Source organism: Diachasma alloeum, unplaced genomic scaffold, assembly GCF_001412515.2.
Source record: "Diachasma alloeum isolate Michigan unplaced genomic scaffold, Dall2.0 Dall_scaffold_00828, whole genome shotgun sequence".
Lineage (NCBI taxonomy): Eukaryota > Metazoa > Arthropoda > Insecta > Hymenoptera > Braconidae > Diachasma > Diachasma alloeum.
In genome coordinates this window covers 344,316-360,163 of record NW_021680955.1, presented here as the reverse complement: position 1 = coordinate 360,163, position 15,848 = coordinate 344,316, and the positions used below count along the sequence as shown (strand labels likewise).

General features: G+C 37.3%; 2 protein-coding genes across 2 annotated transcripts; one reads left to right on the top strand and one right to left on the bottom strand.

Annotated features, from left to right (window-relative positions):
• The first annotated feature begins 1,567 nt into the window (after positions 1 to 1,567).
• On the top strand, positions 1,568 to 9,962 carry LOC107044846. Its single transcript, XM_015266895.1, has 10 exons — positions 1,568 to 1,636; positions 1,716 to 2,611; positions 4,784 to 4,925; positions 4,996 to 5,133; positions 5,203 to 5,396; positions 8,027 to 8,136; positions 8,203 to 8,319; positions 8,400 to 8,659; positions 8,900 to 9,035; positions 9,106 to 9,962. Exons 2-10 carry the CDS (start codon positions 2,006 to 2,008, stop codon positions 9,725 to 9,727), a joined length of 2,325 nt encoding a protein of 774 aa, XP_015122381.1. The 5' UTR covers positions 1,568 to 1,636; positions 1,716 to 2,005; the 3' UTR covers positions 9,728 to 9,962.
• A 3,747-nt stretch (positions 9,963 to 13,709) lies between these two features.
• On the bottom strand, positions 13,710 to 14,393 carry LOC107044855 (probable salivary secreted peptide). The gene has a single exon (XM_015266904.1). The coding sequence runs from the start codon at positions 14,319 to 14,321 to the stop codon at positions 13,917 to 13,919; it is 405 nt and encodes a 134-aa protein (XP_015122390.1). The 5' UTR covers positions 14,322 to 14,393; the 3' UTR covers positions 13,710 to 13,916.
• Positions 14,394 to 15,848: the final 1,455 nt, after the last annotated feature.

Below are 15,848 nucleotides of genomic sequence, written 5' to 3'. Positions count from 1 at the left end.
CTATAGAAAATATCTCAATAGAATAAGTTTAGTAGAAATCGAAAAGAATTCTTTTGTCATCATGCATTGTACACAAGTGATACAAAAACAGGCACTCATCAACGTATAGTTGACTTTCAGTCAGCTGAGTTCAGAAGCCATAAGTCATGTGATAGATCGCAAAATCCGAAATCAAATGAAAGCCACGGGGTGTATTTATCATGATCTATTTTCAACACTAACAACTATGCCCCGACGTTTTTTTGTTCGGTATTTGCACAGAGTTCGGTATTTGCAAACTTCGGTATTTGCACAGAGAAAAAAAAAGTATAATAAATTCAAGTTAGGTGTTGCTCCGGCGGACATCCGAGTGCAGCTGCGTTTAGCGCGGTTAGTACTTGGATGGGTGACCGCTTAGGAACACCCTCGCCTAAAAATTTCGGAAGGTAGGCACGGTGCAGTGGCCTAATGTGCTCCTCTAGTCAGTATGACAGAAGGGCACATTAGGGCTCTGCACAATCAGCCGGCTGTACAACAGGGGTTTTCCATGGTTTCCCTTGCAGTCCTAGCCCGAATGGGGTACAGTTAAGAGTAAAACGGCCCATGGTAACGCAGAAAAAATCAGAAGAGAGAGGTGGGAGAGGCAAGCCAGACGAATGGGGAGCCTATAATACCGTAATGGTAGCAGGAAAGAAATATGAATAAAAAAATAAATAAATAAATTTAAAAAAAATAAAAAATAAATTCAATTTTTTTTCTTTTAGATTCTAGAATCTACAGTTCAGAACTTGCATCCGGCTAAAATTCACCAAAACAACCAAAAAATGATGGTTTCAAGGCAAAAAATATTCTGGAATTTATCGAATTAGGGGATTAAGTTCTCCTCATTAGCACATTTTCAAAATGAAAGGCATTTTGGAAATTTTGAATTGAACCTTTGAAAAAATGGAAAAAATTGTCCTAAAAGGTTGGGCTCAGACGATTGAGCATCATCCGAAACGTACAGATTCATTATCCCCTAAACAAACTTTTTTTTTTACTTTTCGGCCCAATTTCAAATTTCCAAATTCCCTTTAAAAAATAAAGAAAAGTTGTCCTCAAAAGTGGGGCTCAGATGATTTAGAATCATCTGAGACGTGGAGGTTTCATATCCCATGGGAAAGTGTTTATACGACCTTTTGGCACAACTCACGCGAATTCTTCTTAGGAAGAAAAATATTTCAAAAAATGCAAGTTTAGAAGCAAAGTTTCTAGAATCTAGTAAAAAGAGAGATGGAATTTATCGGAAGAACTTCAGATTCAAGAAAAAAATGGATGAAAATCAGAATAATACGGATCATATCTGGATTTTTTTCTATAAAAATAATTCGATATGATGGTTGAGTTTATCATTCTTCGAATGACAAATTTAACCATGATGAATTGATCAATTTCGTGATTTTTTTTTCTCTCTGTAAGACAGGAAATTCTTATCTTCTCGGAATTCTGCAAACTGCATCATCAGCACCGAATATCATATTAATCTCTGTTCGTGGGCAGAAATGAGAAAAATGCAACAAGTAATCTGCGTATACGGCAGTCCGTGGATAGCATCCGACGCACAACAAACTCGAGATTTCTCAACTATAATACTTTTTGAAAATACCAATTTCCCACAGTAATTTCACTTTATGATAATCAAGTCTACCAAAAAAATCGCTATTCCCACTCTCATTTACATCAATTATTACTTCTAGGTGCAAACCAAATTCTTGGAATTCTTGTTCTTTGTGAGACAGTGCAAAAAAAACGAAAAATTAATTATAGAAGTGGATAAGACTTCGTGATTCCGAACGATAAGCGTAATCAGAGCGAAGCCGAAGCAGATCGAGTGACGCTGATCTTGGCATTTTCTGGACGAAAAAAATCATTGAGTATATTCTTTGTCGACTGTCTGACGAGAGCGTTCGGTGAGATAGAGCTGTATATTATAAAAAAAAGTGCGGAAAGTGATAAATCCATCGGCCAGTCTCGAAGGATCATAAAAATGTTACGAAAACCGGTGGTTTTGCTGCTATTATTGCTGCTAGTAGTGAAAGTCCATGAAGTGAAGCCAGATAAAGCAAAGAGAGAAACTCTTTTCAGCAAACTGCGTTTGATAACGCGCGCTGCTGTGGACTTATACCGTATACTGAAAAAGATCATAACTCGTCCAGAAAATGTGAATATAATGTTGGATGAACTAATCGACTGGTTTGCGGACGAGGATACACATGAGCTCGATGTAATCAATGCAAAGTTGACAGATATTTCGTCGAAGTTGAACTGGATTATGATGCGCATGGAGGCGAAGTTTTCGGCGATAGAACAAATGATTAGCCAACTGCCATTGACAATTGAGATCGACAGTATAAAGCGCGATCTAGCACTGACCATCAGGAAAATAAAAAATTTGTATGATGTTGCTCTCACTTGTTCCAGCGATATCGATCAACACAATAAGGTGGAGCTTCAGAATCTAGCGAATACACTGACAGGAAGACAGGCGGGGGATCTACGTGATAGTCTTTCGAAGTTGTATGATTACATTGTCCCAGTAACTGCGAAGAATCTTAAACAAAGCTTTTTGGATCTTCTGAATCATCATGTACAGGTAGTTATGGACAAAAAGCTTTCATAGGAGAACCTAGCACATTCACTAGAAAATCACATACGCCTTTAAATTTTTCTACAACTTCCATTGAGAACTCTGCACTGAGAGAAAAATGTAGTAAAACGGACGGATTATTTTTTGACTCAAACACCCAAACTGTTAGAAAACAATTAAATTTCATGGACAGTTGACTACCAATTTTCAGGACAGTGACATTGAATTAATGCGATTTAGGGAGAAAAAAATCATGAAATTTCAGGTTTCACTGAAAATTCAGTAACATTCCAGAATTTTAAGCGGCATAAAGACGAAAATTCCATAATTTATGTAAATTTCCAATCTAATATGAATATTAGGTGCCAAATTTTTTTCCCCTAAATTGGACTGAGTGTCACTGTCCTGAAAATTTAAGAATATATTTACCAGAATTTTCTGGTTTGACTGTAATGGTTAGATGGGTGAGGTGTTGCTCCGGCGGACATCCAAGCTAAGCAGCGTTGAGCTGAGTTATTACTTGGATGGGTGACCGCTTAGGAACACCTCGGTCGTACAAAAATTGCGGGCGGTAGGTACGGTGTAGCGGCCTAGTGTCTCCTCTAGTGTCTGTCAGTGTGACAGATGGATATATTAGGGCACTGCACAATCGGCCGGCTGTGCGACTGGGGTTTTACATGGTTTCCCGTGCAGTCCTAGCTCGAATGGGGCACACCTAAGAGTAAGACGGCCATGATACCGCAGATAACAATGAGCGGAAAAGAAAGGAGGGGAGGCAGGCTAGAGGAGGGGTTTCAAATCGAGAATTACTTCGATAAAACCAATGAAATAGAAAAATAAAAATTTCTGGTTTTGAGGAATCGGTGCGCGGAGTGGGGGCCGCTGATTCTGATGCGAATGCAATCCCCAGAGGCACGACAAATGTCGAAATAAAAAAAAACATTTTACCCGGAGGCAAAGGGTCAGATTGTCGCTTTTTCCAGAGGGAGAGTTGACTTTCGCCAAAATCGAATTTTTTAGCTGGAACGTTGATTCCAATGATTTGAGCGATGGGCTATTCAAAACTCTCAAAAGTATGTGGAAAAAATGAAAACTGAAGAAATTTTTTTTCTCACCGGGGGCCAAAGTGTCATATCTTGGATTTTTCCCGGGGGAAAGTCGACTTTCGCCAAAATCGAATTTTTTAGCTGGAACGTTGATTCCAATGATTTGAGCGATGGGCTATTCAAAACTCTCAAAAGTATGTGGAAAAAATGAAAACTGAAGAAATTTTTTTTCTCACCGGGGGCCAAAGTGTCATATCTTGGATTTTTCCCGGGGGAAAGTCGACTTTCGCCAAAATCGAATTTTTTCGCCAAGTGAATGTTGATTCCGTATTTATTGACTCCTCTAATGCCAATGACACCCTCGGAGGCGCCAGAAATGTCGAAATAAAAAATTTTCTTTTTCACTTGGAACAAGGGTCAGATTTGTTAACAATTTCATTTTTTATTTTGACAACGTATGCAAGCTAGAATACATTCGGCAACCTTCTCCCCTTGTTGAGTAAAAATGTCAAGCCTCCGCATACATGCGTCTCCCCTCCACTCTCTCGTGAAATGTCGATTTTCGAGATTTAAAAAAAAAAAATTGCATTTTTTATTTCATTAACGCATGCATAAACAGGGATAGGAACCCGGATGTAATATAGGCCCATAGAACTACCGGGACCGGCAAGGATTTGGAAAGTCTGAATGCAAGTCCTGCTTACACCCAACGAGTGCTGAAATGGGACATAACCAGAGGTAGAAAGGTCTCGGAAGCACTTGGGAAGAGGCTTCCCAAGACCTATCCAGTTCTGAACGGAAAGACCTAAGTAGAACTTGTCAGGTCCAATTATTTGACTCGGGAGATAGCAAGAATCGTTATTTTGATTTATTTAAGAATTTGCAAAAAGTCTGTTTTTTTAAAATCAGAATTCCGAGGATATCTTGGAATATCGTTCATACCACGGAACGATCTAATTTACATGAATTTGATCTCATTGCGCAGTTTATCCAAACACCTCGGAAATACCACGAAATTGGTGGAATTTTGTTCTCCCGATATTAAGTTATTAATCATTGATAAACATTCATTTTTTTCTTCCTCTCCTCTGTTGAAAAGTGAAAATTGTGAAAGATTATATATTATGTTAAGGCAAAGGGCGAAACCCTGTGTGGAGATATACAGTCGCCCAATCAGTATTTATACCAATTGCACAAGGTTGTTGTTGCAAGTGAAATGATGGGCCAGATTGCTCTAACTTTTGGCTACTATTTGCAGAATAAGTTGAACAATGGTGAGAATTTTGGTAATTTTCCATGCATTCGATTTCTTTTGCGTACCTATGGTGATTTCTTTCTCTCTAGTCACCATTGACTTTGAACTGAAACGAGCTCAGGTAGATCGACGGGAAAGATTGCAGAATTACTTTGGTAAATTCAAGAGTGCCATGGAAGCCGCTTCACTGAGTTTACGACCATGTGATCCCCCAAATTTTATTAGAGGTACTGTACTCGCAATCCACATAAGCAATCGATTGTTTCCAAAAATTCCATCAAAATTTCTCCCTACAGGTAAAACATTTATTGAAATGGAAAGACTTTTTCAAGCCGTACTCGTTGAGGATTACAACCTGAACTATAGAGATTCATGTCGAGGAACATGTGAAACTATTGACGTGTATGCCCATAGGAATGACAATGACGGAGTGTTTTGTGCTCGCCTTCACAAATGTTGGAAGTTGAAAACTTCCCGATATTGTATAAGGGTGAGTTTACCTGCACATTCCACCAATTATCGACCAATAATCCAGCGAATAATTTTCAATTTGTGAAATAATTTTGCTACTCTTTAAAAATATTCAAAAATACGTCTCAACAATTTTTTAGCTGTGGATCTCATCGGGAGGACAAGAATGACTGATATTCATGTTTTTTCTAGAAAATTTTTCTTCAATGTTTCACAGCAACAAAATCCCCGGGCAATTATTCGCTCAATCTTATGTTTTTACGGCATAAATTACATGGAAAGAGGGATGTTATATGCTATCCATTCACTTTCCTGGTAAGAGGAATTGATTTGTACATTGATGGATAGGTTGACGGGATAATTGCGCGAGGATAATACAGGAAAAGCATTTCATAAGTCAAGATTATCGCTGTTAGTCGTTCAATATAATGAGCGAATTCATCTTGAGGGTGTTTTGTTATGATTACATTCAAATCTAAAGGAAATAGAGCAATTTTCTTGAAGACCTTTTTTATCCAGGTTTTATAAACCAGGATAACCCGAGTGGAAATTCAAATTAGAATAGAATAAGAGACTGATCAGTAAAAACTGATTTTGATCAATTTTGGATCAGAAATGTAACGCTTGTTTGGGTCCATGCCTGGTCAAAATTCTAGGATTCGATATCCCTGAACAGTACCGGATCCGATACAGATCTAGTCGAGATTTGACTGATCAGAATAGGATCACAATTCACTCCGCCACAATGGATACAGATACTCCATTCAGAATCTCATCAGATCCTGATCCGAAAGTCTAATCAATAAATTCTGACCAGTATTGAACCTAAAACTAATGCAGATCCAAGCTAACTGAGTAAAATTTCCACTCGAGAAGTGGTCCAAAATTATTCCAAATTTTTCCATTCATTTTCAAAAACTCTTCAATTATAACTTGTGAATGACAGGTGTGAAGCTCGAACAGGCGTCTGTTTATTGCTGGCGATATCTGTTATGTTTATTTTGGCGATATTCTTTGGATTTATATATTTCTGTCACAGCCTTTAAATAACTAATCAGTGGATTAATAGAATAAAATAAAATTAGTGATGTCGCGAGACACTTTACACTTTACTTTAAATATTCAATAAACATTACGTATCTTTTCCGTAATTCCGGAGCGAAATGTGGTTGTAGGAAATTTTACGGAACTGGCACGGAATTTTGCCGGAGCGGTCGGTAATTTTTATCTGAATCACTTGTGAAAAATTACGATACCGTCAGTTAAATTTTTTGAGTCGACTCCGTAATCGGTGAGTGAATTGTGAATTGTAATTTTTACTGAACATTTCTCTCTGTGAAAAATTTTGGAGATATGTCCTCGGTCTCAATAAATACGCAAATCATTGCTCCCGTCTCAGTCTCAAAATACGCAGTAACGACTCTTCTCGTGATGACTATGAATCAATTTATCTCACCTCGGTCTCAAGTTTTTCATGTTTTTTAATGAAATAAAATCTCGGTTTTTGTCTCGGTTTGTCTCGTCTTGGATTCCTACATATAGAAAACGTAAAAAACTGGAAACCGAGATGAAATAAATTGAATCAGAGTCATCCCGAGAGGAGTCGACATTGCGTATTTCGAGACTGAGACGAGACTAAAGATTTCTATGTTCATTGAGATCGAGATCATCGGTAAATATGCATAAAGACTCCACCACTCGCAATGTATCTGACACGTTGGTAAGTTGGTTGTAAGCATTATTAGAACAATACCTGTAAAATATTATTTGTCGAAAATTGATACCATGGGTGTTATGGGCTTATGAAATGTCACTTACCTCACCGGTTCTCTGCAGTACCCGGGAGCAACGACGTGGACATGGCGGTGTCTGGTCTTAAGGACAACACATGTTGGTACATAGAAAGACATGGAACAACACAGAGATGAGGTGATGCAGGATCTCAACTGATAACCCTGACAGCCGCGAACCGATTTACCTCCCCCATCCTCCTTACGGCAAAGTTTTTAAATGCGGACTTCGCATGAAAAGGGACCACTTAGTCGATATGGAGTTGTGTATACTCTGATAATATTTATAACATTCCGCACATTTTGATCCCAAAATGATCCTCATAGGGTCAAAAATGACGTCGCCAGAGAAGATGAAAAGAACGATTCAACGGTGATGTAAATGGGAGTTGCTGAGACAGAAACATGAATATCTTGAAAACTAGAATCGACAAAGTGGTTCCTTTTCATGTGAACGTCCACAAATATGAAATGTGGCTGTGCTACCCGGTATATCAATCGGAAACCACGGTGGCACGGTGGCCCGACAGAAATAATTATTAGTATGATATTTTTCGAAAAATGCGTGGTGGAGTCTTTCTACATATTTGCCAGATCATCTCTCCAAAATTTTGCCTCGTGATGTCTCGTGAAATGTCTCCCAGCATCACTAAAATGAATGTCCTGATGAAGAACACTATGTGTGTTCGAAACGTTAGCAATTAATGAAAGAATGGTTTTCTCTCACTCTTTCCTTTGTCTCATTTCTAATTAAAATTGCTGTTATGGCCGTTATCCTATCTCCAGTAATTTTTCATATGAAAACTAAAAAAACACTAGGCTTCCCACAAAAATGGTAAAACAATAATGATATCCGCAGCCAAACGAGCTTCGAAGGTACGAATGGATCGAAGATCGACAAGGTACCATTTACGGTGAGAAAAATGGCTGCCAGGGTCAAGAACTGGCAACACCTGGATGGCGAAAACGGTAAAATTATTTTTCTCATCGATCAGTGCATTCTATTAATAGAATCGAATATCTTTTTAATTCTAGTTTATATCCCTGTGAAAATTGTATTTGTACATGTGACGGTGGACACAAGTGGGGCATGGCAAATGAAGTTCACGCATTCAGTTTACGAGTATCACGAAGCAACACTGCGGAGAATATGTATGACAATGTTCATGATTGAATAAATGCTTGTAAAGGTCCTCCGAATTATATTCTCATGCATATTCTTTTTCCTGTAGGGTTGTTACAGGAATCCAGTTTACGAGACACGAATCCATAATTTGCATTCAAATAAAAGAAGGCAAATTACTCCCTGGGGGTGAAATCGATGTTAATTCTGAAAAATGGAGAGAGTGTGATCTATCCTATTCATCTTATCGGATGTCTAGATTTGGAACGTCTGACTACATCGCCGAAGAAGACTACGTTGTCTTGACAAGGTTCTACAATTTTATCGATCTTGATGACTTTGTTGAACAGAGAGATGCAATTGTTACTGGTAAATTATCAAGATTGTCTGTCAAAACCATTACGGCATTTCATGATACCCTACTTTCTCTAGAGAGTTCGGTAACACCGTAGTTGTATCTACTCGTGATTTCAACAATTTTTAAATTTTGAACAATTTTCAAATTTTTAGAATTGACAACATTTAAAGAGGTCTTAATATTTTCCCACACAATAACATGTGAATTTTACCCATTTAAAAAACATCCTAGCTTGCTTTTTTCTGTTCCAGGCGTCAAGTTTGGCCTTTCAGAATACTGTACAGGAGGTAAACATGTAAAATTGCAATTGGAATACTCAAAATTCAATTTTTCGTCCGGTGAATTGAAATCCCGTGAAGGATTTCAGTCGTCCTCAACTTGTCACAGGTAATTAATCAAACTTAAATAAATTCCGTATTTTGCATTCAAAGATGATATCTAAAAAAAATATTTTCAGGCAAAAAATAAGTATTGCTGATACTGATAGTCCACTGAATCAAAGGAAGCCAAGGGACCAGAATACAGTGGACTCCAAAGTAAATAGTTATGTGAGCTTCACCTGGTCTAGTTTTAAGCGAGACGTTGGGCAAACAACTCTCCCATTATTGGATTCCCAGCCGGTGGAGAGTAAACCATCAGCTCCCTTATCCGGTGTTGGACTGTTCTACAAATCATCCCCGGGATATGGAGGATTCCTGGGGTTTAAAATCCACACCCTCAACTACGGAAGGTACATGGAGGAGGAAATGATTGAGGATATTTTGGATGACGATCCAGAAGACTTTGAGATTGGTATTACCACTGAAAGATACAGCAAAGAATTACACGTGAATTTCAGCGAAAGACTATTACCAGCAGTGGATGAAGGAGCTGACGATACAGTCCACTTTTATGGTCAACGAGGCAAAGAAATTGATGATAACTCTGCTTCATACTCTCCTTACTTCATGTTCGTCGTGCTACCGCTTTTTTTAATTGTTTGTCTTTATATCTTTACGACAGTCAAAAAATGCAAAGACAATGCACAACCGATAGTTATATTTTCCTCTGTACCTTCTGATGAACGAGAACTGAAGTAATAGTATAGTATTGTGTTACTAGTGCGTACAGTTCCACTTTTTCTCACACAGGTGTACATATCCTATTTTTGTGATACCTGCCAAATTCACTGTTCCGAACGCCGGTGGGGGTGAAGTGCTTGCTTTTTGTGTACGAGTGTACAAAGTTCAGGAGCGTGCATAAAGTGAATGTCGAGTGCGTAAAGCGAAGCTTACGCGTAATTTTATGATTGGAGACTCCCCCATATTTTTTGAGGACGATTTTATTAAAGTGAAAACCACGAAGTAGGTATGCACTGAGGGATTATTGGAACTTCCCTTCATGAAAAATCCTGACAACACCCTAATTAGGGAGAGTGATATTGATGCATATAAGAATATTACTGTTACGTGAACAGCAATGGAGTTGAATTGGTTGTTTTTGTGTACGCGTGCGGATAATTCAAGAGACCTCCAGTTTACGCACTTGGGATTCACTCTACGCACGTTCGTGAACTTTACACACGCCGTGCGGAAAACAACTGCTTTACGCACACTGAACAGTTTCGAAAAGTGCATTTTTGAGGCAGGTATCACAAAAAAGTGGTTTTTGACTTGTGGAGCGTGCGAAAAAATTCACTTTACGCACAAGTGATGAAAAAGAATTTAATTCACTTTCATCGATACTCAGTGGTAAAAAGCTTGTCATGACTATATTTTTCTTATACTATAATACGCATACAAAATAAATAAACATAAAAACTTGGTAAGTTTGCTCGGTAATTCTGGATTCCTTTCAGAAATTCCTCCGGGTTTTCCCCCATTTTACAGGAAAAATCTGCAATTGTGGCGTACGCTGTTTGTTCATATAAATATTCTGATAGAAAATGTCTTTATACAACTTATTTTTCTCCATAACTTTTCACCAAAATATTTTCTATCGAAATTCGGTCCTCTTATGGAAATTAAAGCCAAGAAATTCCTACCGAAACGATCTAAACAAAATAAGTTGAGTAGGGAAGCCAAAATCTTCCAATTTTTTGTGAATTATTTCCTATTCAACATTTCTGTCCATCACACATGGGGAGAAGCCGCGCAACTTTTGAATGACCTGATGAGGAACAAATGGAATTCCCAATATGAATGTATTGAAATTTCTTAGCTAATGTACTAGATTTTTCTATTGATTTTTTTACGTTTATTACAATGATTACGATATTCATATTCTCTATATTTCGTGTCTCCGTAAAGTATATCCTGATTATTGCAAGAAATTTCTATAATAATCTACGACTTAGTACTTCTACTTGATGGTTAATTTACATATTTTTTGTATTGATTCAATTTTTTATTATTCGTATTATTCAATAAATAAAAAACTTGATTTTACCCTGGCTAGCAATTATATGAAAAGATGTAGATACCTTGTGGTGATTGTATGATGATACCAGAAAAAACAGAAGATTATAAAAAAAGAAAAGTTTGTGATACACGGAGAAAAATGTTCAGTAAAAATTACGGAACTTACAAAGCGCTCACCGATTACGGAATCGACTCAGAAAATTTGAGTGATGGTATCGTAATTTTTCACAGGAGATTCAGATAAAAATTACGGAACGCTCTGGAAAAATTTCGTGGCAGTTCCGTAAAATTTCCTACAACCACATTTAGCTCCGAAATTACGGAAAAGATACGTAATTTTTATTGAATATTTCTCTCCGTGTGTTTCTATGTTTGTTTGCCGTAGAATATTTCAAAGTACTTTAATGATTAATCTCTCGTGCATCATCGGGAATGAGTTATTTAAGGTGATTCCAGTAATGCAGGACATCGGAAATAGGCGAACTTTTCAACCGCGGATCAACTAAAAGGATGTGCTCGCAAACTGCGAGAATACAATACTGTTATGGAATCGAATGGTTTAATCTATCCTCTTCCCCTCTTTTGTAAAATAAAAGGAAAGTTGATTGTCATTCTCTAAATTTTGGGAATAACTTCATGCGTGATCCACTTGTGTTCTATGATTGATTCTGAAGAATTGTCAATAAATACGCCCCTTCGATTTATCCTGAATTATTTCCTAATTAAATACAAGAATACGATCCAGGGCCGAATCGTCCAGGATCCTTTTACACTAAAAGTCCATTTGACTAACGATCCATTTGCTCAATCATTCGTTTTACCAGAGGGTTCCATGGCTTATTTTAACGATCCGTTTGCGAAACGGACTTTTAGCGCAAAAGGAACTTGGACGACACGGAGAGAAATATTCACTTGTAATACCACAAGAGCTTAAAAATTATCGGGTATTTTCCGATAGATTCGTTGCAAACAAACGAAGGAGTCAAGTTTTTCAGGTTCAGGTTTCCTGAAAAACTTGACGACTTTGTTTGTATGCAGGGAACCTTAAGGAAAATGCCCGATTAATTTTGAAGCTCGCATGGTATTCGGGGGATTATTTTTCCAAACCAAATGTCGGGCAATATAATTGGACCATGAGACAAAACTCACAATTGATAAACGAAAATTGTATAATTAACACAACGACACAATTGAATTCAATCTGTCAGTTTGACAAGGGGTTAATTCGACTGCATGATGTTTTGTTTTTTATATAGCAACTACCAGAGAAAATTATCAAAAAATTATCAGTTGAAAACCCTGTAGCTTATACCACGTGATGTCGAATGGGCCAATTATATTACCCGATATTTAGTTTGGAAAAATAATCAATAAAAATTACGTATCTTTTCCGTAATTCCAAAGCGAAATGTGGTTGTAGGAAATTTTACGGAACTGTCACGTAATTTTTACCTAAAATTACGGTATTTTTCCAGAGCGTTCCGTAATTTTTACCTGAATCTCCTGTGAAAAATTACGATATACGTCACTTAAATTTTCTGAGTCAATTCCGTAATCGTTGAGCGAACTGTGAGTTCCGTAATTTTTACCTGAATCTCCTGTGAAAAATTACGATATACGTCACTTAAATTTTCTGAGTCAATTCCGTAATCGTTGAGCGAACTGTGAGTTCCGTAATTTTTACCTGAATCTCCTGTGAAAAATTACGATATACGTCACTTAAATTTTCTGAGTCAATTCCGTAATCGTTGAGCGAACTGTGAGTTCCGTAATTTTTACCTGAATCTCCTGTGAAAAATTACGATATACGTCACTTAAATTTTCTGAGTCAATTCCGTAATCGTTGAGCGAACTGTGAGTTCCGTAATTTTTACCTGAATCTCCTGTGAAAAATTACGATATACGTCACTTAAATTTTCTGAGTCAATTCCGTAATCGTTGAGCGAACTGTGAGTTCCGTAATTTTTACCTGAATCTCCTGTGAAAAATTACGATATACGTCACTTAAATTTTCTGAGTCAATTCCGTAATCGTTGAGCGAACTGTGAGTTCCGTAATTTTTACCTGAATCTCCTGTGAAAAATTACGATATACGTCACTTAAATTTTCTGAGTCAATTCCGTAATCGTTGAGCGAACTGGGAGTTCCGTAATTTTTACTCAACATTTCTCTTTGTGGAAGCGGCCCATAATGTCAATGTATGAATACTATGTTTCTTTCTGTATTGAAGGAGTCACGTTTTTTTTGTTCTTGATCAATCATCAAACAAGATTATAACAGCGCTGTGCTCATATTTCTGATAGGCTTACCACAAAAAATTTCGTCGTCTACACTGACCAAGACACCAACCTAGCGGAATCTTGAATGACCAATGTTAGATTATGAAAAAATTGTGACTCCAGACAGGAATATATTGATTTTGTTTCCATGTAGAGAATGAAACAGCTTTTCGACGAGAAAATCGATTAATCGAATCGTTTCCAGGGTATCATTTTTCCTCTACTTTCAATACAGTTCCACAGTTATTCCGCAATCAAATAGTATCCACACAGAATGAATAAATACGACCTACCATGTCATACCAACTGTCCCAACAACTCATTTCAATATCGATTGAGGATCAATACCAACAGATGGAAGAAATTATTTTCAAAAACACTTGTTCACTATCAATGTCCGCTTTATTCAAGATGATGGAGAAACAAGTGGAAAATATTGACTTGTGATTTTACAACTCATGTAACATGCGATAAGAAAAAAGAGATGGAATAATTCCACATCACCTTTGAATGACAATTCAATTCAATTCAACAATTATACAATAACAATTCAATTCAATTTGTACAATTCAATTTTGTTGAATTACAATTCAACGTCTGGAGTAAATTTGAATGAGGAATCTGAGGCCATAGTTCCTCTGGCTTGTAAAATTGATGGTGACATTACCCAGACCTGGTCCACCTCTGACGATATTAGCATAGCCTCCAGTTCCATTGTTGGTTTGATCCAGAGCACGAACCTGAGTGATCTTCTCGAACCTCGGAGCGCTGAAGATCCTCTGAATAGTGATCTCTCCCGGAGATGATGACCTGACGATGTATTCCCGATGCACCAGGCGATCTCCTGGGAGTCTGCTGCCAGCGATCATATCATGGCTCTTCTTTTGACCTGCCGTGTAGCTGGAGGGTGTCCTGTAAACGTATGCTTCCGATGGTGCATACGTTACAAAGACAACAGCAACAAGGAAAAAGGCGAAGGCCCATTTTGAGTTCATCTTGATGATTGATCCACCACACGTGATTGTAGCGGAGAACTGATTGTAAAAAGTGTGATATCCAGTGTTGACTAGCCTGGGAGTTCACGGTAGAGATACTTATATACGCAGATGGTTACCTGATATCAATCGCCTTATCTCATTTGTGACGTTTACCCTTTGCTGAATAGAGTTCTTCAGACGTCTTATCGTAACAAGTGCCATATCGGTTAAAAGTTTATGACTCATTTGCAAACATAATGATGATGAACGCATTATGTCATCATCGTTCATTAAAGATGATCATCCAAAATCGCAAGCGCTCAAAATTTTTTCGTTATTTTTCTTAAACAGTGTTGGACAGAGTTATTGTTAATGTATTCAATATATTTGAAAGTAGAAATGAAAAATTTTATTAATTTTTCGCTAACGAAGTTTTTGTGTCAAAAGGAAGAATCAGGAACGGCAGGAATTCCCCCATTCTGCGACCACATAACCCATGGAATAACGTAAGTCACGCAGTGTGTCGGTGTGAGAACAGTAGGGAGCCCCTCAATGTGGTAGAGCGCCATAAGAAAGGCCGCCATTGCGGCAAAGAACTTCGGTTGCAGTTTCTCTAGCATCTTATTCGCAATATAGTGGCAGCCTTATAGTACGACGAGCGCTGAAGAACATCAGTTATGAATTACTTATTGCTATCGGAGATATTCGAATTTCCAATGAGAGCGAATAAATCGGAGTCCAAATATGATTTGACACTCTTCGGAGTAGAAATTGATAAAATACCAGGAAGTATACCGGTACTGATGACGCGCAAATGAACGCTTTTGAGACAAATAAATTTATCAGCTCTTGAGGACAAATCGCTTAGAATGAGAATTTCCTCGAACAAGACTAACTACGTAAAAATTTCGGGAAGTGTTTACGTTTGAAGTTATAAAGACTTTTCAATGAAAACAAAATATAAAACGGAGAGAATACAAAATTAAAAAATACTATGCGAACATAGCAATCAAGGACGATACCGAAAAAACTTTAAAATTTGATTTATTTTAACCGAATGTTTGCGATGCGATATTGATTTTTTACGACTTGACATAGTAATTATTAACGAGAAAATTTCTAAGAACAGTGTAAACTGCATGGATGAAAAAATAGTTTTCAAGAGAGTGTTGAAAAGGTTTATTTTTTACGAATATTTACTATTAAACGATGAGAATTTACCCAAATCCTATGAATTTGCTACTATGGGGAATTTTCACTTTCTACATGCTGTAATGAAAAGTAGGATTCGACACTCGTGGGAAAAGTGTTTATTGACCCTTGGGAAGGTAACACTCGCCTTTGGCTCGAATCGAACAGATCGAAATTATTCATGCAATTATCCCCAAAATGGGTCAATATTCAATTGAATGATTAAAAATGAGTCAATTCAATTAAATTCTCGATTACCAACAAATTATCGCTCTTTGAAAAATGTATTTCCGTTGTATAATTAGATAAATAATAATTTTCCACTCAAAAAATCATACTGAAGATGAATAATAA

Excerpts from the sequence above, each read along its gene's own strand:
- LOC107044846 (XM_015266895.1), top strand. The coding sequence starts at position 2,006 with ATGTTACGAAAACCGGTGGTTTTGCTGCTATTATTGCTGCTAGTAGTG. Across the intron at positions 4,926-4,995 it reads GCAGAATAAGTTGAACAATG|TCACCATTGACTTTGAACTG; the intron begins GTGAGAATTTTG and ends CTTTCTCTCTAG. Across the intron at positions 8,660-8,899 it reads GAGAGATGCAATTGTTACTG|GCGTCAAGTTTGGCCTTTCA; the intron begins GTAAATTATCAA and ends TTTCTGTTCCAG.
- LOC107044855 (XM_015266904.1), bottom strand. The coding sequence starts at position 14,321 with ATGAACTCAAAATGGGCCTTCGCCTTTTTCCTTGTTGCTGTTGTCTTT.